At 31.9% G+C, this 23593-nt stretch overlaps 3 protein-coding genes across 6 annotated transcripts; 2 read left to right on the forward strand and 1 right to left on the reverse strand.

Annotated features, from left to right (window-relative positions):
* Window positions 1-2514: 2514 nt before the first annotated feature.
* On the reverse strand, window positions 2515-13128 carry LOC108732405 (putative sodium-coupled neutral amino acid transporter 11). 4 transcript variants are annotated; one of them, XM_018463206.1, is made up of 10 exons: window positions 12767-13128; window positions 12534-12590; window positions 12149-12230; window positions 8924-9133; window positions 8608-8860; window positions 7599-7669; window positions 7370-7531; window positions 5861-6117; window positions 4424-4501; window positions 3481-3565 (listed from the first exon to the last, which is right to left on the reverse strand). In XM_018463206.1, the coding sequence occupies exons 1-9, from the start codon at window positions 12839-12841 to the stop codon at window positions 4424-4426; spliced, it is 1245 nt and encodes a 414-aa protein (XP_018318708.1). In that variant the 5' UTR covers window positions 12842-13128; the 3' UTR covers window positions 3481-3565. The 4 variants fall into 4 exon arrangements, with proteins under 4 accessions (XP_018318689.1, XP_018318699.1, XP_018318708.1 ...); XM_018463213.1 differs by lacking the exon at window positions 3481-3565 and adding an exon at window positions 4342-4359; XM_018463187.2 differs by lacking the exon at window positions 4424-4501 and having other exon boundaries at window positions 2515-3565; window positions 12767-13119.
* Window positions 13129-13324: 196 nt separating this feature from the next.
* On the forward strand, window positions 13325-15866 carry LOC108732428 (glycylpeptide N-tetradecanoyltransferase). Its single transcript, XM_018463223.1, has 7 exons — window positions 13325-13496; window positions 13799-14043; window positions 14099-14315; window positions 14613-14729; window positions 14808-14978; window positions 15061-15241; window positions 15303-15866. Exons 1-7 carry the CDS (start codon window positions 13417-13419, stop codon window positions 15723-15725), a joined length of 1434 nt encoding a protein of 477 aa, XP_018318725.1. The 5' UTR covers window positions 13325-13416; the 3' UTR covers window positions 15726-15866.
* A 774-nt stretch (window positions 15867-16640) lies between these two features.
* Window positions 16641-21776, forward strand: LOC108732437 (lysophospholipid acyltransferase 5). Its single transcript, XM_018463236.2, has 6 exons — window positions 16641-16932; window positions 16990-17220; window positions 17315-17392; window positions 18039-18238; window positions 20387-20633; window positions 21439-21776. The coding sequence occupies exons 1-6, from the start codon at window positions 16839-16841 to the stop codon at window positions 21759-21761; spliced, it is 1173 nt and encodes a 390-aa protein (XP_018318738.2). The 5' UTR covers window positions 16641-16838; the 3' UTR covers window positions 21762-21776.
* The last annotated feature ends 1817 nt before the right edge of the window (window positions 21777-23593 follow it).

Raw genomic sequence — 23593 nt, forward strand, 5'->3', positions numbered from 1 at the left:
ATTATAAGACTTTTTATTTCTTTTCAGATTGGAAAAGATGCCTATGATTACAATTGAAATAATCTCCGCTAGACAACAGTTTAGAAAAATGGAATTAGTAACAAAAGGTGAGTTTTTCTTACTTTATATCATAACTCACTTGCGTGTTCTTTTCGTGAGGTTTATAACATGTAAGAATAAGAAAATTATTTTGTTTCTACCCGGTAAGAAATTACCTTTGTTAACGACACGATATTTTTGCTTTATTTTTCCTTGAATAAGACTCAAAGGAACCGCTTGGTAATTAACGATTTACGAGTTAGCTTTCAAGCTTATTTATTCACCTTAAATTCTCAACTTTTAGCTCTCTAAAGGACGCGTTAGACGAAACTTCAAAAGCGGAACCTAAAGTGTGCACAAAAAAAGAATTTCAAAAAAGAATTTGCCACAAAAGTGGCAACACTTAGCATGTTGCACGCATAATCTATTGTTTTTTGAACAAAGTATTCGGTGTATTATTAATTAGGTCAATTTACGTTAGGTTCTGCGTGATACTGGTACCTGTAATGGTACAGTATTAAGAAAATACCGATTTCCATAAAAATTTACAAGAGTAATTCCATATAATTGCGAGTTTGATGTAGGTGTTGAGGATTTTGTACATGATCAAATACCTACATTCTTAAATAAGTTTGATTTTGATTTTTTTTTAATTTTGAGTTAAATATTTAGAGTTAAATAAAAAAAAAAGTGAGAAAGCTCTTCATCTGCTTGAATTAATAATGAAACATTTAGAAGAATTTTTGTTAAGTTAATTTTAGTGTATTTGTACCTCATTGTTCTATCACTAAGCTAGGAGAGCCGGGTTCTATTCCCGGCGAGAACGTAACTACAGCAACAACTTTTCTTCATTAATTTGATGTTATCATTTATTGATTTATTTATTTATTATAACTAAATAGATGTATAGTATGCAGTGATTTCGTATTTTTTGTTATAATAATTGTTTTACAGCCTCTTTTTGACTTATCTAGTACATATATTATTTAAATAGATACCTTTTTATTCATAAATATTGTGTTGCAACACAAATTTAAGCATAATGCATACATAGAATATATATGTAATTTAATATAGTAACTTTTCTGTAATAATAACAAGTGCTGGTGCATTTGTTTTTGCGTAACGTATTTGTGTTGGTAATAGGTACAAAATGAAAATTGTTCTGACGTCACAGCAATCTTAAACTTTTCAAGATATACCTACGACAAACACGCAGTAATTGTGTGTAAAATTGATTAAAACTTTAACGGTTATTAGAATAAAAAATTGACGTAAAGACGTAGTCACAGTAGATAGCGAGAGGTGCACAGAATGTAGAATGAATAATATGTTATGTAGAAAAATATTTAACAATTAATTATACATATATAAAATACAGACATATAGATATAAGAACACTTATTAAAATAGTGTATAGGTATTATTATGCATACAGGGTGATTGAGGCAAATTAGTAGTTTATTAAAATAGTTGTACATCACCCTAGATGCCTATAATTAAAAGAATGTTCGTCATTGTTTTATGCGTTTTAATGTCAATAAAGCTAAACGCTTCTGTATTTGTTTATTTCTAAATCAAAGTAGATGTTTATTCAATACCAATAATAGCAAAAAGTTTAGGTGGGTATAACAGGTAATCCCCGAAATTGTTTTTAATATGCCGTGGAAAAGTCCGTCAACGTAAATTATAACCAAAACCTTTTTATATTTCAACAACCTGAATCGTTTACATATTAATTAGTACATAACTAAAATGATATACTTTGTACCTACGAACATACGGGGTGTGCCAATTAAATAACGAAACATTTTGATTGGTTTTTCTCTATTTTTGTTCTGAAAATGTTAAATAAAAATCTGCAGACTGTTTGCCTCCTCCCTACAGTCCAGGCGTAGCGCTCAAGTGACTTTTTTGATTAAATCTCAATTTAAATAGTTCGGTTGTTATGTGTCACACCTCGTACAATTTAATGGTTAAAATGAGATAAATAAAAGAAGATCTATCATTTTGAGACAGAATTAGAAGACTACTAAAAACTGAATTGTGCCTATTGCTATTTCCAATGCATAAATTATCGTAATTTTTCATACTGGTCTTACTGATACATGTTTTTTATTGAGAAAAAGAGACAAATAAACAGTAGGTCATAAAAAATAAAAGCAATGTCGTAAATAATTTGCGCAAAGCAGCCTGGTCGTAATTCTAAATATATACGTAATTGTATAATTACCTTGACATTTTTGATTTGTTACAGTTTTTATAAATTCTGTTACAAGAACACTTTCTTGTTTATTATTTAATAATTTCAAAACAAAAATATGGAATATTTTAAACAAGTGCTATACCACCAATAGATATATTCATAGGTTTCCAATTAGCAAAATAAGTAACGAATTTTAAGTAATACTAACCACAGTATTTATTTGGCACATTTATTAGGTATATCTATATAAATTTAATAATAAAATAANNTTAATAATTAAATAAATAAAAAATATAAAAATTCAATTCAAAAGTATATTGTGCTACCTAGCTTGCTATTATACAGGTGGTTCGTCACCCTATTTTCTTTTTATTTGCATAGGCCCCATCGTAAATACTGTTTAAATTTATTGTAACAATTATACCTTCTAGTTTCTAATAAGTTACCAGACGATTCGTTTTTAGCTTCTTTATAAGTCCATCAAGAATAATTGACGTTATTCATTAAATTATTGTTATCTACGAGAAATTCTTTGAAATACTTAAAAAAATACAATTAGCCAACAAAGTTAAAAATTAAACACTTCAGATAACAGCAATTGCAAAAACGCGTTACAGATATCTAGAACATGCCTCTTCAAAATATTATCTGCTAAAACGTTTTTATTTATTTAATTATATACTTATATATTCGATAGGTATACACTTGCCTTGCCTATTTATTAATAAATATTGGATAATTATCTATATTTCTTTTTTGTTTTTTTTCTTTATAGCCATTTGAAACCACATCATTAAAAAATATAGTGCACCTAGTGCTAAGAGCCACGCAATCAATCCCTCGTGTGAGACGAACTGTATATACATATATTCAACTTGATTGTGTACAGTAAGTCACAAAAGCAATGTGCGTATTTTCGTTCGTGTCAGAGTTGTGGCCGTATGTTTTTTTTTTAAATATTTCTTACGTTAATTATGCCTATAAAGTTTTTTCTGTTACCTTACCAATAATAGTCGACAATGTTGTATGTACAATGTTGGTATGAACAAACGTATTTGCTTCGTGAGTGCTTTCGACTATTGTATGGTTGTGTAGTGTGTTGTTGGGGTAGCAGTATGGCATTATTTTACCATGAGAACACGTATCGACCTCTTTGAAGTCGACCGCTACAAAAATAATGCCAAGTACTGTAACCACCAGGCCGAATAGAACCACCCCAAGGGCTGGAAGTTTTTTCCTCGATAGAATGTGCCCTTCGTCGAGTTTTAAATAACACATTGCTGGAAGGACGTAGGCCAATGGTATTGCTGCCAGAAGACCCTAGAAATATTACTTACCTTTAATATGATGCTGCAGGAAAATAATAATAAAAATTGTTTTTGTTTTTCTTTTTTTTAATCTAAATCGATACGTATTCTATTACAATCCTGCCACATCGGACTTTTGTCTAAAAAATATGTAGGAATATGATTACATCATCAGATGAAATGTGAGAATTTAATTAAAATCCTAAATCACACAGATAAAATTCCTACAACTGTGCGCGGTATTTGTGTAATATCTGAATCTGTATACCGTTTTTCCTTTAAATTGTTTTACGGTAAACAAGCATTTATAGATCGTTTTTTTTTTTAATCTTACAATCAGTAACTTTCTTGTTAAAATGTGTATTATTAATTACAAGCAATTTATGTTATTCAGGTACTTAAAATTGATTAATATAGTTCGAAACGGTTTTTCCGCGTTTTTAACTTTCCTGATGTACGATTAGATAAAACTAAAGTATGCAAAATCGAATTAGATTATAAAGTTTAATATATTTATTATTTTTAGTTATGTAAGCCTATAATTTACATAAAAATTATCCCATGGTAATTAGAGGCATCCATGTACCATCAGGCTTAGTATTTGTTAAGCAATCGGGGACCTGATGGCCATAGAATTGGGGGATGTATATACATATGTATGTGTAATTGCCCATAAAATGATAATTTCAAGTTTATCACGATAATTAAATAATTGATACTTACATTAGCACTTTAAAATGTTTAAAAATAGACAACAGCCTGGTACTTGGAATTTTAAATTAATTAATTTTGTGTTAACACCACGAGCTCATAAAAAAAATAGTTTTTATTGTATTCTATATTTATAGACATTTCTAATTTAAACTTTTACCTATAGTGGGTTGAATTGATTCCTTTTATTCTCTAACATCAGGTCTTTTGGCCATTGATATTGGCCATAGAGGTAGATCTTTAAAAAAACGATTTCTCGAACATCATATAATTTAAATATTAATTATTTCAGTCATAACTTAATAAGGATTACAGAAGGTTATTCATTACTTATTTTACTTGTATTTTTCTTTGAAGACCCAATACTGAATATTTAGTTTAATCTTCATTGATAAATATTTGTAATAACGAAGATTAGCAGAGAGCATCCAGGTTGTATTTTGTTATCTGCCGGCAGATCAAACCTTGTCAAGTCCGATAGGATTTGTTTTAATTAAAATCGAACAGGTGATTTATTCGAATCCGTCAGTCACGGTTAGGTAAAGTGACCGTGGGGAAACAGAATGTGTTGTGGAAGTATTTAAATAACATATGTAATTATTACCGCAAAAGTTGGACAAAATTATCCCTTATCATGAATAATATACCTACTAGGTACTTTACCCACATCAAAAGTATACATATGATTAGATTCTTTGTAGAATTCTAATCAATTTATCCCTTTGCAGTTTTTTGATCTGATATTCCGTTACCGAGTAATTAAGAATTAAAGTTACTGCACCCGACCAATCATAGCGCGCTGTCTGTGCTGCAAGCGGAAAGGGTAGCTACTTGCAGCTTGCAGCATAGTAGACTTACTGCGATTGGTTACTTATTCTAATTTTTGATTGTTTATTACTCAATAATGAGACGTCGGATCGAAAAATTGTAAAGGAAAATATGTTTTGCAATTAATCAAAGAATTTCTTTATGATGTTTTTTCTTTGGGAATATCATTATTGGCTCCAGCAGCCACAATTTTTAAAAAGCGAAACAAACGATTTTATTCTTTTTGAACTGTTGCGAATGATGAGGATAACGTGGATAGAAAAGGTTAGAAATGAAGAGGTAGGTATTAGAAAGAATAGGAGAACAGAGAGTCAATAAGAAATAGGCGAGATAGGTTAGTAGGGCACCTTCTCAGGCATGAAGGTCTAGTCAGAGACTTATTATAGGCAGAAACAGGAGTTAGGAGGGGTAGAGGTAGACCTAGATTAGATTACTTTTCGCAGATTGTTAAGGATGTGGGTTGTTCTAGTTTTGGGGAAATTAATTAAAAAAATTAGCTCAGGATAGGAAACAGTGGAGGTGCGTGTCCAACCAGTCTTAGGGCTGACAACCTTATGATGATGATGAACTGTTGCTGCCTTGATTCGGGCCTAAAGGCTTAGGTCGACGTGGCAGCATCAGTTCAAAAAGAATAATATCATTTATTTCGCTTTTCAATCTGCTGAATCAGGACATCAAAGGCGCAAAAGGCTTTACCGGTTTATTCTTTTTGGTTTGTTATCTTTTCTATGATGAATCACTATGTATATAATGTGTTCTGATTACTCACATTCAATTCCAAGACGATTCCCAAGCAGTCTGTGGCAATTGACAAAAGGTACGTAAGGGCAATGATGGTAATTGTGATTCCGTAATGGATTTTGTCCGAAGTTAGGGCTTCGGAGTCTTTTCTCAAAAACGAATATTCTATGACATCTCGGACAACAAAACATTCGATTGGATACGTCAATAAAATGGTCACGCTGAACAACAGACGACTGAAGTTCATAAGGTCATCGTCCCAGCAATAATTTTCCAATAAATCACCTAAAAATATATGCAAATGAAGTTACGTGATTTATTATTATTTACAATTACAATCGCCTAGTTTCATAATAAATATTTTCTGGCATTCGTCGGTTATTAAGAAGGAAATTAACATTTTAATGATAAGTAATGCTAGGACATGAATTTTCTTACAGATATGGTAATATTTTTTATGGTAATAATTTAGTGGTTTTTCTCTTTTTACTTATTGATAAACAAATAAATGCACTTAGGTCACATATCGTAAATGGTGATATGTAATTTTATAGTTTTACGCAGGTAATTTTGTGGGCACCTTTATTGTTCGGTTTTTGTGCCCTTGACTTTGAAATGTTCTTGTATTTTTCCGCTAAAATCAGTACCTACATCAGCAGTTAATGTGTGTAATAAAATTTAAAAATGCCTACTGCTCATTCAGTTTAAAGCAAATTTCGTTAATGGACTGATTCATAAAGATAAAAAATACGTAATCGATATTTTAAAAGTTACCATTGGTAAGTTGGGATGAAATAAAAAGTTACAAAACACAATTTTTGGTAAATGTCTAGATGATGGCCCCCACCCCCTTCGAGAGGTCACTCCCACCACTGTACCATAAAAAGTTCGTGGCGGTCTCACCCCCATAAGAAGTTATGGTGGTTAGATGGGGGTGGGGGTTTGGGGGATCAAAAGAGGGTAGGGGTGATCGAAAGAGGGTGGTCACCTGAGTACAACCCCATAAAAATTTTGCGGCGGTCTCACCCCCATAAAAAGTTATGGGGGTTGAAAGTTGATTATTTTGACAATTTTCATACACTATAATTCAAATAAAATTCAATAAAAAAATTATTTTCAAGCGGGTGGAGGTGGGGGATCGAAAGAGGGTGGTCACTTGAACAAAACCCGATAACCTAACCTAACCTAACCTACCCTATTGATAAAGATATTTAAATAATGTTTTATATAACTTTCTCAATATTTTTATGTATTTTTCATTAGTTTTACCCTTGAATATTGTTTAAGAATGACTATATAAATATTTACATGCCTACAAATGTATAAAAATTGGCATATTTATTCACTTTGAACCCTCATAACTTTTTATGGGGGTGAGACCGCCACGAATTTTTTATGGTACAGTGGTGGGGGAGACCTCCTCTTCCGAAGGGTTGGGGGCAATCATCTAGACCTCTACCCAATTTTTAAAAATGGAAAATATACCTATGTATACTTTAAAATTTTACTTCTACGAAAAAAGTGTTTTCGTACTAACCCTGCGTACTGGTTGTAAATGTGGCATAACCAGCGATGCCGAACAAAATGGTAACCAAGAAGCTTGTGAAAATAGACGCGTGGGTAACAATCTTCCATTTCTCTTCTGATGCTTCTTTAATTGAACCATAAATTAGAAAAGTATTGTGATGACACATGAACGCTAAAATTGGAAAGACACTAGGTAATAAACACTTCATCTTTTACGTTTCGTTTTTTCTTTTATTTACCAAAGGACATTATCCCTATAGCTGGAATTATATCGGCATTCATAAAACTCCATGCATGGTCTGGCATTGTTCTAAAAAACCAAATTAGTTATTACCACCAATATCTTTTGCCTTCCTTTTTGTTGTTGGTGCAATAACTGAATATTTTTCATATCAACGAAATGATCGTTGTCTATGTTCTACAATTCTGTTTATGCTGCTTCGACCACACTGGCCGATATACCCTAGACAAAAATTTTCAGTCTCTTTCCAGTCTCTCAGAGTCTTTCAGCGTCTCTGAGAGCGTCTCTCACAGTCTTTCACAGTCTCTCAGTTATTGCCTAGGTGTTTTTATGGATCTTTCACAGTCTCTGTATGAGAGACTCGAACGATAAAATTGTTAATTCAGAGATTCGAGTCTCTCACAGAGAGACTGAATGAATAAAACTGAAAAATTGAGAGACTCGGGTCTCTCGAAGAAAGACTGGGATCTCTGAAATATGTTGAACTTTGAAAATTTTAACCATGTTTATCGAAACACCACTTATTGAGCGACTCGAGTCTCTCGTTGAGAGATGCTAAACAGTTTTTCTGACAGTCTCTCGACAGTCTCTCTGAGCGACACCAGAGAGACTCAATGAGAGACGGAGACTCGAGTTTCGCTTTCAGAGACTCTGAGAGACTGAACATTCTTATGTCGGGTAGTTCAGTGAAATATGTTCCTTTAACTGTCAACATTTTTTTATTAGAGCAGAATATCCCCCGAAAATTCTAAACTGCATTTATTAGACTTTAATTACTTGAAAAGATAACTGAAGGTATTAGTCGTATTTTTCAGTTTCCTACCCCATTTCATGTCTTTTACATATTCTAACATCCTTCCTCAACCAGAGTATTAACATCCCTTACTTTCATTTTCCCACTGTAAACCTTGCAACAACATAAACATGTTTTCCTAACTATAATATGCTTATTCATGCAGCAAATTTTCAAGAAAATCTTACATTTTGCATCCCCTTTTGGTACTTACAGTTTTGCTTGCATTGATCCCATTCGAATGAAAATTGATAGAAGTATAAATGCTATACACACGAGGCTTAAGAACGAAATATTTGCTAATTTTGCTATATTTCTATATAGGCATAAGGGTACCGTTACGAATAGGGTGCATACTAATACAATTATCTGTCTTTTGGCAAATAAGGAGTCATGACTCATTCCAAAAAGTCGTATAGCTACTTTAGTAACCGTATCACCAACAACAACGTTGTACGAGACCATTGCTGCAAATTTGAGTGTTAAGGCAGTCGTTTTATTAGTGCACCAATAAATTACCGATCACCTACCGATGAAAGGATAAATAAACTGCATCAGTCCAAGTAATACATGACCAGGTTTGCCAAAGGCAGATTCCATAATCCCTTGGTAAGTAAATCTACCAGAAATGTGACCACTTCTTACCATTAAAATCAAGGAATAGTCAGTGACATATGCCACAAGGAGAAGGAGCAAAACCCCAAATCCAAAACCAGACTCATGAAGTGCATAAGGGATTCCTGATTATTATGGAATAAAACAAAACAATTATTCAACCCTTACTTTTGTTATTTTCCGTTTGAATTTCAATTTGTTTGACTGTTTTAAATTAACATTACGTTTAATGGGCCAGGTACCCTGTATGGATTCAGCACCCGGCTGATCCGGTACTCTTTTTTAGAATTCTGTCGGGTACCGGATATGAGTAACTTTGCCAGACAAAAAAAAAGTAAACACCAGAAGTAATGGTTCAATAAGTATAACACAAACCTGTTAAATAGGACAAGATGTTAAATATACTTAAAAATGTAAGGAAGAGTTACAGAGATAGGAGTGATACTTAGTTTGTATAAAGAGAAACAGGCAGTTACAAAGCTGGGGTTGCAACGTAGAGAAGTAATAATTAAGAAGGGAGTCAGGCAGGGATGCACATTGTCACTGCGACTTTTTAGTCTACACATCGAAGACACGATCGACATCGTTAAAGACAGTACAACTGTAGGGATAGATATACAGGGGAAAATGATTAGTATACTTAGATTTGCAGATAATATAGCAGTATCTAGCAAAGAAGAGTTAGAGATGGCTTTAAATAAAATGGAAGCGATATTGACAAAACAGTATTGTACAAAAATAAATAAAACAAAAACAAAAATACTGGTATGCAAGGAAAGAAAAAGTAGGGAAGGACGAACGTAAAGATAGGAGACGAAATATTAGAAGAAGTGAAAGATTTTAGGTATCTAGGAAGTCAAATAAGTCACGACGGAAGGAGTAGTAGGGATATAAAGCAGAGGATAACGCAGGGTCGAGTCGCCTTCAATAAAAAGAAGTCATTTCAATGCTCGTGAACGATTAATATAAGAAAAGAAAAAATTAGAAGCGTTCGAAATGTGACGAATTAGGAGGATACCATGGATAGAGAAGGTTAGAAATGAAGAGGTATGAAGGGAACTCAGTGGAAGTCGATAAGAAATAGTCTAGATAGATAGGTAGGACACCTCAGGCATGAACGTTTAGCTAGGGACATATTAGAGGCAGAAGTTAAGAGTAGTAGGGGTAGACCTAGATTAAATTACTGTTCGCAAATAGTTAAAGATGAGGGATGTTCTAGTTTTAGGAAAAAGACTAGGTCAGGATTTGACGGACTGGAGGTGCGTGTCCAACCAGTCTTAAGACTGACGACCTTGTGATGATGATCACAAACATGCTTCACGAAAATTAGCGATTAAGATTTGCATTGAGATAGATCGTTTGCCCTAGTTTGAATTATTTATTGATTATCATACTAAATTATTTGTTATTTCGATATGGTTCTTGTGTTTGCTTTTTCTGGTAAACAGTATAGGCGAACAGTTACAATTTCTGTCGCTTGTTGGTATAACGATAACTTATTCGTATGATTTTGTCACCTTGGAGACTTTAGTGTTTATAAACATAAGCTTATTTCTTCGATGGTCTGAATTCAACGTCTTGTTGAAAATCCGCCAGCCGAGAATTAAAATTTTATTGGTTTCATTTAATGTAGTTTGGAACATTGCGTTGGAAATAAGGGTGGACCGCCAGAATGAAGACATGAACCACTAACCGTAGTAGTTTTTTCGAGTACCCAGTCATCGCCGTTTTTCCGAAATGAAAATTAAAACCTTTTTCTGTACAATTATTAAACAAACAATTTCTATACCGATGTTCTTTAATTAATTGGATGAATGAAAATTACATGCATATTTTACTTACTAAATAACAACACCTTTTAAAAAAAAAATAAAGCTAAAACTTGATGATTTTTAAGCACTGTCGAGGTATCGGATTAATAAGGGAATGGGGGTTACTAAAACGTGTATTAATTATGACAGAGGCACAATGAGCCTAAAAAATGCGTAAATTATGAATTTTGGACTGCTCATTTTCGGTTTCTTAATAATCTGCTAATGAGAAATACTTAATAAGTCATCTCTAATTATAGGAATAATAAAGGAATACCTTGAATTTTTTGTTTTTAATCTTTTCTTCAATATTAAAACCCACAGCGAGATTTTATTTTCTTTTATTTTTATTTTATCCTATTCCATTAAACGTAACAATGATAATGTATAAGCTGAAATTTATAATAACTGTTGTGGACGGTTAATCTTGAACTGTTTTAATGTCTAAATTAAGACATTTTTAAAAATATACTTCATATTAGAAGAATGTGATAAAAATTATTGAAAATTTTGGTGGTGGAGGCGCCGGGACAATTTTAAAATAAAGGCTATAAGTAAGCTATAATTTTAAATTGACTGAAACAGATTAATAAATTTTCAACTTTAAATTATATTTTCCATGTAAGCACAGCTAATTATGCATTTTAATTTAATTAGACTACAATATGTATCCATATATCTAATAGATGGACAACCCAACATACAGCAAATATTACACCCTTAATAATGTATCTATGAAGAAAGTTAGAAAATGTTTAATATCAATTATTAAAGTTGCAAATTTTATACCGTTTTCGACATAAATTATGGTTTTTTATGAATTAATTATTTTGCATTTTCACTGTTTTTAATCTCTTTTTCTATGAAAACTGTATTGTAGGGGAAATAAAAAAATAAAATCGAAGGTCGACGTGGAATATCCCAGATTTTGTTCTGACTTTTCAAGAAACACTATTTCTTTTAGTACAATCGAAATATACAAAATTTAAACAAAAATCATCCAATTTTCAAATAATGGCAGCATTTTATTAATTTAATATTAATTAAACGTACAAAAAAGATTAGAAAATTTGTAATCCTTGATTATTCTCCCGATTTATCAAAGGTACTAACACAATGTATTGATTTTTTGTACGAGTTTGTTCGCATGTACCTGAGGATTAATTAATTTTTTTTATTACTTAAAGATCGTTCTCATCCTAAGTCTGAGGAAGGCGAATGAAAACGTTATGTAGTACCGGTCTAAATGCAAATGCAACATCATCTACACCCTCTCTAAATTAATATGTGCACCTACCCTTAATAAAAACTTCAAATTGTGGTACTTACCTATGACACCACTTCCAATTATAGAATTTATAAAATTGAAACTGGCCAAAGGTAAACTGGTCCTTTTTTCATTTTCTTCTTCCTATAAACGAACAGATATTTACGTTTTGAACCCAATCACTTTTTATTTGTAATTATTTAAATATAGCAAACAAAGTGTGTAAGTATAAGAGGTTTGTGTCATAATTAGTAAATAAAAAACAGATATATTCGTAATAATGCCTATGAATGGTTTTTAATCAATTAAATAACAAACAAAGCTGCATGGCCATTCCATCATGTATCAAATGAATGAATTTAATAAATATAATAATAAAAGATACATGCTTTCGAGCAACATATCAAGTAAATGGGCAAACAGCACCATTTTTTAAAATCTACTTACTTCCATTATTTGTTTCATATCATCAAAAGCATTTTCGTTTGAATCTATACTGCTACCCTAAAATATATAAACGCTAGGTATAGTAAAAGTAATTTTGAAATTGAAAAAATCCTGAGATGCATTTCTCATCGCAAGCAGAAAATATCTCGTTGATTGTATAATGTGTACTGTAGTGTTTATCTTATAAAAATAAATGGAAAACGTAGAAATGCTTAAATTTTAATTTGTCCTACCTGGTCTTCAGAAAAAGTCCTTCGCGAATCTAAAATAAAGCTTTTCTCGTTGTACCTTGGAATTGTCGTAGACATTTTAAATCAATATTATATCCATGAAATAATTTATTATATAGTTTTTATATCTACTTATATTGTTTTAAGTAAAATCACTTTGGAACGTTTTTTTTTTATTACAATTAAAAACGTTACTTTTGTTTAAATATCACTTTATCCGAATTAAGCGGACGGAAGAACGAATTTTATTGTCTTCGTTTTTGTAAGATCAGATTTTTTATACAACTTTAGTATCGATTTGAAGTTAAAATCATGCGCTAACTGAGAAGTTCTTATTGAAAAACTGATGTAGAAGAAGCCTAAATTGGTAAATAAGGAAAATGAGGTTGTTTATATCTTCATAAGCAAAGTCTAAACAGACTTTAACTAGAATTGTCTGGTTTTTTAAATTGATACAGAGGCAGAAATGCTGATATGATATCAATCGTGGAAAAAACCAAAATGCGTCCCTGATATATTATGGAAGTTAAATTTTATGTACACTGATGCTAGAAGTATTGACTTGTATGGATGATTGTTTTGGTCTTGTCAGGTCTTGCTTCGGTGACATCTAGTTTTCGGACGTTAGTGAAGTCGATTATTAAAAAACTGTTATGTCTGAGGCTAATGCTGAAAATAATAGGGAAAGTAATCATGAGGACGAAGTGCCGGAAGATACAAATCATCAGAAAAGGTATTTGTTATGATACGTCAACGCTTTACTAAAATTTAATGAATGTTAAAACCGATGCACTTTAACCTCACAATTAAGACCGCCCTTAAAAATAATTTACTTTTAAAAGTTTATAATAAAAAAAGTCTTTAAAAATATTGTGTGTTTAGTAGAAGAGTTTCTCAACCCTCTTGAATAAGTATTTTTTATTTAATTTTAAGAAAGTGTACATTAAGGGCGAATATTGTATATACCTGTATTTTATTTTTTATGTACAATTGTTTTAATTCAGTTGCAAATATTAATCAGTGTTTATTCAATAGCAAACGAAAGCGAAACCGTGGTAAGAAGCATAAAGATGGAAAACATGAACAGGAGAGTGGAGACGCTCCCCAGGTTGATGGAATTATTGACAATAGTGATACTAATAGATTCGGAAATTTATCGATAAAAGACTTCAGGGCAGCAATGGAAGCCTTCTCACTTCAGCAGAAACCAGCAAAAACTCCAGAAGAGGCTCTTTATAAGAGTTACCAATTTTGGAGCACACAACCTGTTCCAAAGATGGGTAAGAACTTGAACTCATTATCAGAAATACTTTTGTGTTTACTACTATCTTGTAGACGAAAAGATTAACGTTAATGAAGCTATTGAACCTGATAAGGAGATTACTGAAATTCGTGCTGAACCATATACATTACCAGCCGGATTTATTTGGGATACCTTAAACTTGAATGAACCTTTAGTGCTGAAAGAGCTTTACACTTTATTGAATGAGAATTATGTGGAGGATGATGATTCTATGTTTAGATTTGATTATCAACCTAATTTTTTAAAATGGTAAAACATTTACATTAATTATTTGGGTGAAACTGCAGTTTACAACATCTTTCTTGAGGGTGGCTTCAAATATTGTAATGCTACAGACATAGCAGAGCCATATAGACAATATAGTAGGGCAGGCAACTGTCATGCTGGCTATCAAACAAAAGAAAAGTTGACCATCATAACATTCACTTCTTTCATGTTGTCTTTTCCTACCATAATCCTAAGCATATACCATTTTACAAAGCCAACTTCAGAGATAGTGTTGTAGATTGCACATTATTTATTTTTTAGATAAAATATCGTTTTCAGGGCTTTGCAGCCTCCTGGTTGGAGGCGAGACTGGCATTGCGGCGTTCGAGTTGTCAAGAGTGGTCGTTTGGTTGGTTTTATAAGTGCTATACCTGCAACACTTAACATATATGATAAGTAAGTAATGGTATTATATATTAACATGAAGAATAAGTTTACATATTTGATTTAACTATCACTTTTTTTTTTATTGAGGACTCAGAAAATGGTTGAAATCAATTTTTTGTGTGTTCATAAGAAACTTCGTTCTAAAAGAGTTGCACCAGTGTTAATTCGAGAGATTACTAGGAGGGTACATCTTACAGGCTTATTTCAAGCTGTTTATACTGCAGGGGTCGTGTTACCGAAACCGATAGGGATATGCAGGTATTAATTTGACTATGACTTTAGATGTACATTTTTAATTCATACTTAAATAAACCCTTGAATATGTTTTTTTTGTATTTAGGTACTGGCACAGATCGTTAAATCCTAAAAAGCTTATTGATGTAAAATTTTCACATTTGAAGAACAATATGACGATGCAACGCACCCTTAAACTATACAAACTTCCTGATCAACCAAAGACAGCAGGTTTTAGAAAATTACAAGCGGCGGACGTACCCAAAGCGCACAAAGTTTTACAAGAGGTAAGAGAACACAGAAAAGGAATTATAATAAATGAAAAGAACATGTTATTTGTTTCTGTAGTACTTGAAACGTTTCGATTTGGCTCCGGTATTTTCGGAAGACGATTTTGTGCACTGGTTCATGCCTCAGGAGGGCATCGTGGATAGTTTTGTTGTCGAAAATGACGGAGTCATAACTGATTTCGTCAGTTATTACACTCTTCCTTCGACGGTGATGCATCATCCAGTACACAAAACGTTGAAGGCTGCATATTCGTTTTACAACGTTTCGACAAAAGCTCCCTGGGTCGATCTTATGAACGACGCCCTCATATCCGCCAAACAATTGGGATTCGACGTTTTCAACGCACTAGATTTAATGGATAACAAAGAATTTTTAGAACCGTTAAAGTTTGGTATTGGTGATGGCAATCTCCAATATTATTTATACAACTGGAAATGTCCGAATATGCCTCCTAATAAAATCGGACTTGTACTACAGTGAGAAGGAGAAAGTTAAAAAAATTTAAAAAGATGTGGAAATTTTTGTTAATTCGTTTATTATTTTAAAATCATATTTACCTGGTGGTAATCAGTTTATATATTATGTTTTATTTTCAATTTATAAAGGATATTGAAAGCTTCACGCAACGCTGTTTTATTTGTTTTTTTGCCTTTTTTCGTTTTTACAAAACACTGTCTTTTGTTGCTTCTTGTACAAATCGAAGTGGCGCTCTTTAATTCAAATGGTTTGTTTTCGTTTCTGTTCGCTAAAACCTTAAGCACTGTGGTTGGATTATGTATTAGTGATGAAAATTGCCTTTTCTTTTTGGAACAACATTCATTTACCTTTTTTGTGATTATGTGGCAGTAAATGAGTGTAATTTGTGACCACCCTGTATATTGGCATACTGAGAGTATCGTTTTTTGATTTATTTTGTTTGGGACTTTTTATATGGTGCTGTTGCAAAAAATTGTGTATTGTCGTCGCACTTAAATAACTTTTAAATAATTAAACAAGTATTATATCATGTTTACGTTTTAACAAAAAAATACACATTAAAGTTAGTCAACAACATACACGGGTATATTTACATTATAATTAATATGATAATATTATAACATAATTTATTGATAGTGAAGTGTATTTTATTGCATTTGTGTAAATGTATTTGACTACTTTTAGAGTTAAAAGCTTTTGTATAGATATCAAATAAAAATGCATTTTAAAGAAAGGAAAGCCCATATTCGAAATACCCTGTATTATAAACAGTTTGAAACTTTTTAAATAACTCTTCTCGCTTTTTATGAGTTTTATTTTAAGAAAGTTAATTTTTTGTGATTATTATGCTTTAAGCAATGTTTATTTCAACACTCGGTATAGTTTGGAGATTGTAGGAGATTATGGTACACTACTTTAAGAAATGTCAATGTCATTTCGAAAATAACAGTCGACTTTAACCTTTTAAATTCATGTAGTGTAATTGTCTTTGTTATAATGATTTTCAAAACTTATTGTACGTTATGTGCCTGAATCTTCGTACTAAAAATAAAATAGTAAAAAATATCAGTCGAAACAATCCAATGATTTCAGTTTCCTAAAAAAATTAAAGTGAAAATGAAGGAGCTTTTTGCCACTTATTTTGAGAGTTTAGCAAATTCTGTTGGCTTGACAACACCAGCATTGACATTATTTTTATCTTTATTAGCAGGCAAGCTAAATATATTGTTAGTATTAATTTTGTAGTTGTTTAAATGGTAAATTGCAGGTTATCCATTGGCATTGATTCATCGTCATTATATTTATGGGAAGGATGCTAAGCTGCAACATCTGTATTTTATTTTGACTGGCCTTATGCTAGGATACTTAAATTATGGAATTAAAATAGCACATAATGTTTTTACTGTGATATTTGTGTACCTTACTTTTATTATTCTGCCTGGTTCACTTATCAGCTTAGCAATAGCTTTTGTGTTTACAATGTCTTATTTACTGATAGGTAAGATCTATTTACTTAATTTTTAGTGACTACTTACATTCATTTCGAGCTATTTAACATCGCAACTGTTATGTAATTAAATTATTTGTTGCAGGTTATTTTTATACAAGTACAAATCAATATGATATCACTTGGACAATGCCCCACTGTATTTTAACTCTGCGTTTAATAGGTAATATATATTTATTCATTATAATTGAAAGCAAAGGAGACTACCAAAATTGGCCTGTAAAGAGGAAATGAACTGGAATTGCAATAATTATATTGTCCAAAGATTAAAAGAATCTACTGTCAGTATATGCAAGGTACTCAAACAGTTAGTACATGGACTCATGTCTCTCCAGTTATATGTTACCTTAGATATGCTTAAATTGTGGATGACAGCAGTATTGTCTGAGTTACTAAGCTTTTACTTCTCAGAAGGCCTGCTACATGGCATGATGGTCTAATTCTACAAGTGAAACTGCAGTAAATGGTTACATGTGTGAGAATAGAAGCAAGTGTACCTTTTGTAACCCACTCCTGCCACACAGGGTTTCCACACAATTTATTTATCTCCCCTAAAAGTTTACATGATGACCTATTTAAAATCAACAGTCATTTCAACATTATAACATGCTTTCAGCCTATTTGGAATATAAGTAAAGTGTCTATATAGACTCTATTTTAATTATGTTTCTATTGTCATGTGGAGCTCAAATTAAGTGAATAATAATTAGTGTAAGCTGTAGTTCAATTCAGTTTACAGGCCAATCTATATTGGAATCACCATAGTCTCCTTTAAGGATAATTATTTAATTTTGTGTCTCTTTTTCAAGGCACTGCATTTGATTTGTATGATGGTAGACAGCCAACAGAAAAAATGTCTGGAGATACCAAGGAGACGGCGCTTGTTGTCAAGCCTACGTTTTTAGAGCTTATGGGTCACTGCTTCTTTCCAAGTAGTTTTCTTATTGGACCTCAGTTTCCAATGAAGAGATACTTAAACTTTGTTTCGGGGAAGTTCAGCTCAAACTGGGTGCGTCCTTTTTTATTTTAGATAATTATTTAATAAGCCATAACTTTATTAACTAACAAAAAAGAAATAGAAAATATCCAATCACATTAAAAACGGTAATGCTAGTTTGTAAAAGCAAAACATTTGGTACGTCTTAGTCACAGACGAATAAGCCTTCAGACTAGTCGCCCCGCAGACTTTTTTAACGACCATATAATACCTAGGCCTTTAATTTGATATATAAAATATGTGTCTACTATCCGCGCAAACATTACTTTCCTGGTCACTATTAAGTCTAAAGATTGAGGATGTACACTTAACTGGGACACTCTGTATAGTTATAAAGGCAGAAACCTATTAATTCAGTAAATTTATTTAAGAAAAAGGTGAATTTGAAATACAAGGAATTTAAGTTGCCTTTGAAACTAATGGAATTGTAAGGAATGAATAATTTCAAGGCATTTATAATTAATTGCGTTACTATCTACATTTAATTTATAAAATAAACGAAATTTTGTAAGAATTAAGTTACACAAAAGGAGAAAGTAAAAATAACGTAATAATTAGGTTGAATTTAAGGGAGAAAGTAACTTTTTTTTAAAGTAATAATCAGTCATTATTTTAATTAGTGAAATTTAAGTTAATTGCAAAGCAATACAGTAGTAGTTGTTACAAAATATAATTAGTAAGACAAAGTAGTTCACAATAAGTGATAAAAAACTAACGAAAGTCGTTAATTATTAATTAAAAGCCAAATAAGTCTTTTTTTATTTTGCTAAAAGACGTCACTAGATGTCGCTTACAGTGACTAAGTTTAAGTTATTGGCAGTTTAAATAATCAATGTGGTCACTAGGTGGCAGTTATAGTTCGATCTAGCAAATATTCCCTTGGATAATATACAGGGTGGCCTATAGTCGATCCCTTCTAAATATTTTGAATTATATATAGGTTTACGAAACACAGGGGCAGATCCAGAACCAATTCTTGGGGAAAATTAACTTCAAAATTCTGTCCTTACCTGCAGTTACAAACTTGAGTTACTCAAGTTGGATGGCATTTTTAAATGTAATTGATTCGCGTCTTTCTTAGTAATAAGCTTTAAAAATAATATTAACAGGAAGATAAATAAGGAGGGGGGAGGAAATGTGTGGGGACTCCAAAAAAATATGTTTTAATAATTTACATGACTTATTTTCAAAGATTAGGTTCTTTCAAATAGACTAGTTCTTTTCCTTGCCCTCGGCCATTTTTATTGCTGTACTATGACGTAGTGTCGGCCATTATTCTTTTCTAATTGTTGCAGTTGTCGGCCATCATTCTTTTCTAATTGTTGCAGTTGTCGGCCATCATTTTTTCTAATTGTTGCAGTTGTCGGCCATCATTGTTTTTCAATTGTTGTTGCATTGTCGCTGATGTCGGCCATTATGTTTTTTTAATAGATGTACCTATAGTATTTTTACATGTCTTTATCGTAATATTCACGAGTGCTTCCCTTAATTCATTTTTTCCAAACATTTTAATGTAATTCGTAAGTCGTAGAGCACTTGGGGAAATTTTGTCGTAATCCCCCCTTTGGATCTGCCACTGCATAATATAAACAGAAAAGCACTTCTTTATAATATACCAAATAGTAAATTGACTACTAATTAGTGTAATTGGTTTTACAGATTTATCTTTTTCCTTTTAAAAATTGAATTTTAAAGCTAGTAATTTTTATTAGAGGAATTTAAGTAAATAACAAGGCAATACAGCATTCACTATTGCAATATATAATTAACAAGACTAAATGATTGACTATTAGTGACAAAAGAACTAATGAAAGTTGTTAATTATTAATTAAAAGCCAATTTAGTCTTTTTTTATTTCGCTAATAAAGGTCACTAGATGTCGCCCATAGTGACTTAGTTTAAGTTATTGGCAGTTTAAATAACTAATGTGGTCACTAGGTGGCAGTTAGGGTTCAATTTAGCAAATATTAGACGGTGAATGACGTCAAAATATGAAATTCCAATCGTAATTCACAAAAATTATTTGTTAATTGGCTGCATGTGTACCGCAACACTAATTAATATTTGCATTTGTTTAAAACAATTTGATCACATTTCTAAAAAGAAAAATGGGATTTTTACTACTTTTTGGAGAAAAACGATGTTTTTTTGTCTCTGCAGAACGGAAGCAAACCTCAGCCATTGGATTGCATACATCCGGCAATGAAAAGATTCTTTCTAGGGGTGGTTTATTGTATCGTATTCCACATTTTGCAAATATTCGTTTCGAACGAATATCTGTTATCAGCGGAGTTTACAGAATTGTCGATTTTCCGGCGTTTGTGGCTGTTGGGTGTTTGGGGCCGATATACCCTTTATAAATACATTACGTGCTGGCTTTTCGCAGAGGGAGCTTGCATTCTGTTCGGTAATTTTACAAAACATTTTATTAGACTTCCAAAAAATCTTGTGATACATTATCTTTTATTTTTTTAATAGCAATGATAAAAAAATAATTAATAATCGTAGTTTTATGATCACCCTGTAAATATACTTGCATAGATATTAGTAAGCGGTAAATACCGTGTGTAATGAAAGCCAAGAACATTGACATAAAGCAAAAATAAATATAATTTGCTGAAAACTCGTAGATAGATCTAACTACATATAGGGTTTTGTACCCTAAGAAGAAAATAATTTGAATTAACAATGAATTTTCAAAGATATAGGTTCTGAAAAAATTCCTTGTACTCGGCCATTTTTATTGCTCCACTATGACGTAGTGTCGGCCATCATTCTTTTCTAATTGTTGCCGTTATCGGCCATCATTCTTTTCTAATTGTTGCAGTTGTCGGCCATCATTCTTTTTTAATTGTTGCACTTGTCGGCCATCATTCTTTTTCAATTGTTGTCGCATTGTCACTGATGTCGGCCATTATGGTTTTTTAATAGATGTATACTAATCAATGATTAAAATTTAAATGAATTGTTTGTAAATAAGTATGCAAGATATCGTAAGAAATTGCTGATACTAACTTTCATATACGTTATACTACTTTTCCCTACACTCACAATTTTTTTATATATGTAATATAAGAAATTTGTCTGTACAAAGTCGATTTGTCTAAATGTTTATCGTAAAATTCATTTCTTTTTCGTTTTATTCCCAATATTCTTGACTTTCGTTGCACACTGCATGTGGGATATGTTTTCCGATTGAGTCGACCTTTTAGGGGTAGCGTACAATGGTTTAGATGGCGAGGGAAAGCCCCGATGGGATGGTTGTGAGAATGTCAAGTTATCAGTTTTTGAAAATGCAACCGAATTTGGCCACTACATACATTCGTTTAACACCAACACGAACAACTGGGTCGCGAAATACGTGTACAAAAGATTGAAGTTCTTAGGGAATAGATACATTAGTCAAGGGGCTGTTCTGTTTTTTTTGGCCGTTTGGCACGGCCTGCACAGCGGCTACTATGTTTGCTTCTTGATGGAATTTATCGTCATGTACATGGAGAAAGACGTAAGTAATTTTTTTAAGGGAAAAAATTAGATCTTTAAATGGTGTCAGTTTTATAACAAATTATTCAACTTTTTGCAATTATTTTTGGAAAATGGCTACTTAAATAAGGGACCGTAAAATGGCACAACTTTGATAATAAATTTATTGGAAATTATTGGTACCATCATTCGCAATTGTTTTTGACAAATAACACTGAGTAAATATTGAATTGAAAATTACAATATCGACACTAACTGTATTACAATTGTTATTTCGAAATATTTTTTTCTTATCTGTACGTATCTATCAATGGAAAAATGGCTCCTACCTATTAATAAGGAAATCAAGAAAATGCCCTTGTGTGGTCACAATCATTTTTATAAATAACGGCTTCGCTCGCAGAAATTAATATTGTTTCTTCATAAAAACTTTTTAACTCCCAATTCACCCCTACCAAGTTCTAATTTCATGTAATGTCGTAATCTTAGACTTCAAATACACACGTAGCAACAACATTTCATCATTAAGGGTTGATAAATAGTTACTTATAAAACAAATGAATTTCAATCCATTTTTCAGTTTTTAGGAAACAATTCAATTATATTATTGGCAACTATAATTGGTTACCAAAGATGGGTTCGGTTTTTCTCGCCGAATCAGTTCAACAATATTAAATTTCTTATAATTGTTTTTCAGTGAATTGTTTCCTAAAAACTGAAAAATGGGTTGAAATTCATTTGTTTTATAAGTAGCTACAATATAAATCTCATTGTACGCAGGCAGAAAGCGGCAAATAATACAAGTCGAACATTAAGAACGCGTTGTGAGCTTCAACAATTGACAAAACGCGTTCCGGCTGTAACAGTTACCAGAACGCGTTGCGAGCGTTTAAAAACAGCCAAAACGCGTTCTGTGCGTTCGAAGGCAGTCAGAACGCGATGTGGCCGTTTTTTCCGGCTACTGAGCGTTTTCGGTTTTCGGGCCTAACATATATATATAGCTATAATATTACCGATCATAAATAAAATTCATTAGTATTCGCATTACATATATTCAACATATTACGTATATGGTAGATTGGATTGAATCTTTTATGTATGTATTAAAATGTCTTTGACATATTGTACTTATTACCTGGTGCCCCCCTTTTTCCATTGTGAAAAATAGGTTTAATTATTATCATTTATTGCCGATACATTTACGTGTGGTATTGTGTGCATGTATATTTATGCATATCTACATGAACATACGTATTAAGTAGGTTTCGTATCTTTTATATGTGTATGACTGTATGTAAGCATGCAATGTATGAAAGGTGTGAAAGTGTGCAAAATAAGTGTTTTAAATCCACACATAAATACATGTATACCTACCTATAGCCGATCGTAAAGTGCAACAATGGTAAACTTTGCGAACGTTTGTTGTGCAATTGGTTTCTCGATCACATTACATATTTCTACAAAGATTAGGATTCGAATGGTATAGGCAGGTGAAAAATAGCGTCAAACGAACACAGCAATTGAAAATTATAGATATCGTCAGGTGTAATTTAACGAAAAAAATAACGCCTGTCGTTAAATGTTGTAATGAGTTTTAGTAATGAATTTCAATTTTAATCAAAACACAAAACATATTTTATGGTGGGTACCAAAAGTGGGTGGTTTATCTTTGCCATTTGATTTTACGAGAACTTTGTGTTTTTTTACTTTGTTTCACAAACTTAAGCCAGTCAAAAAAGTACAAAAGGTGTTGAAAAATTTAAACTTCTTAGATATTTTTGTGTCCATTATATGTTTACCTCTTTGGATTGCATAACTGTAAAAGTAAATAAATAATCCTATTCAATAGCATAAGAAATAACTCCATATTGTTAGAGTAGAGTT

The sequence above is a fragment of the Agrilus planipennis genome, unplaced genomic scaffold, assembly GCF_000699045.2.
Source record: "Agrilus planipennis isolate EAB-ADULT unplaced genomic scaffold, Apla_2.0 scaffold6, whole genome shotgun sequence".
In the NCBI taxonomy this organism is placed as follows: Eukaryota; Metazoa; Arthropoda; class Insecta; order Coleoptera; family Buprestidae; genus Agrilus; species Agrilus planipennis.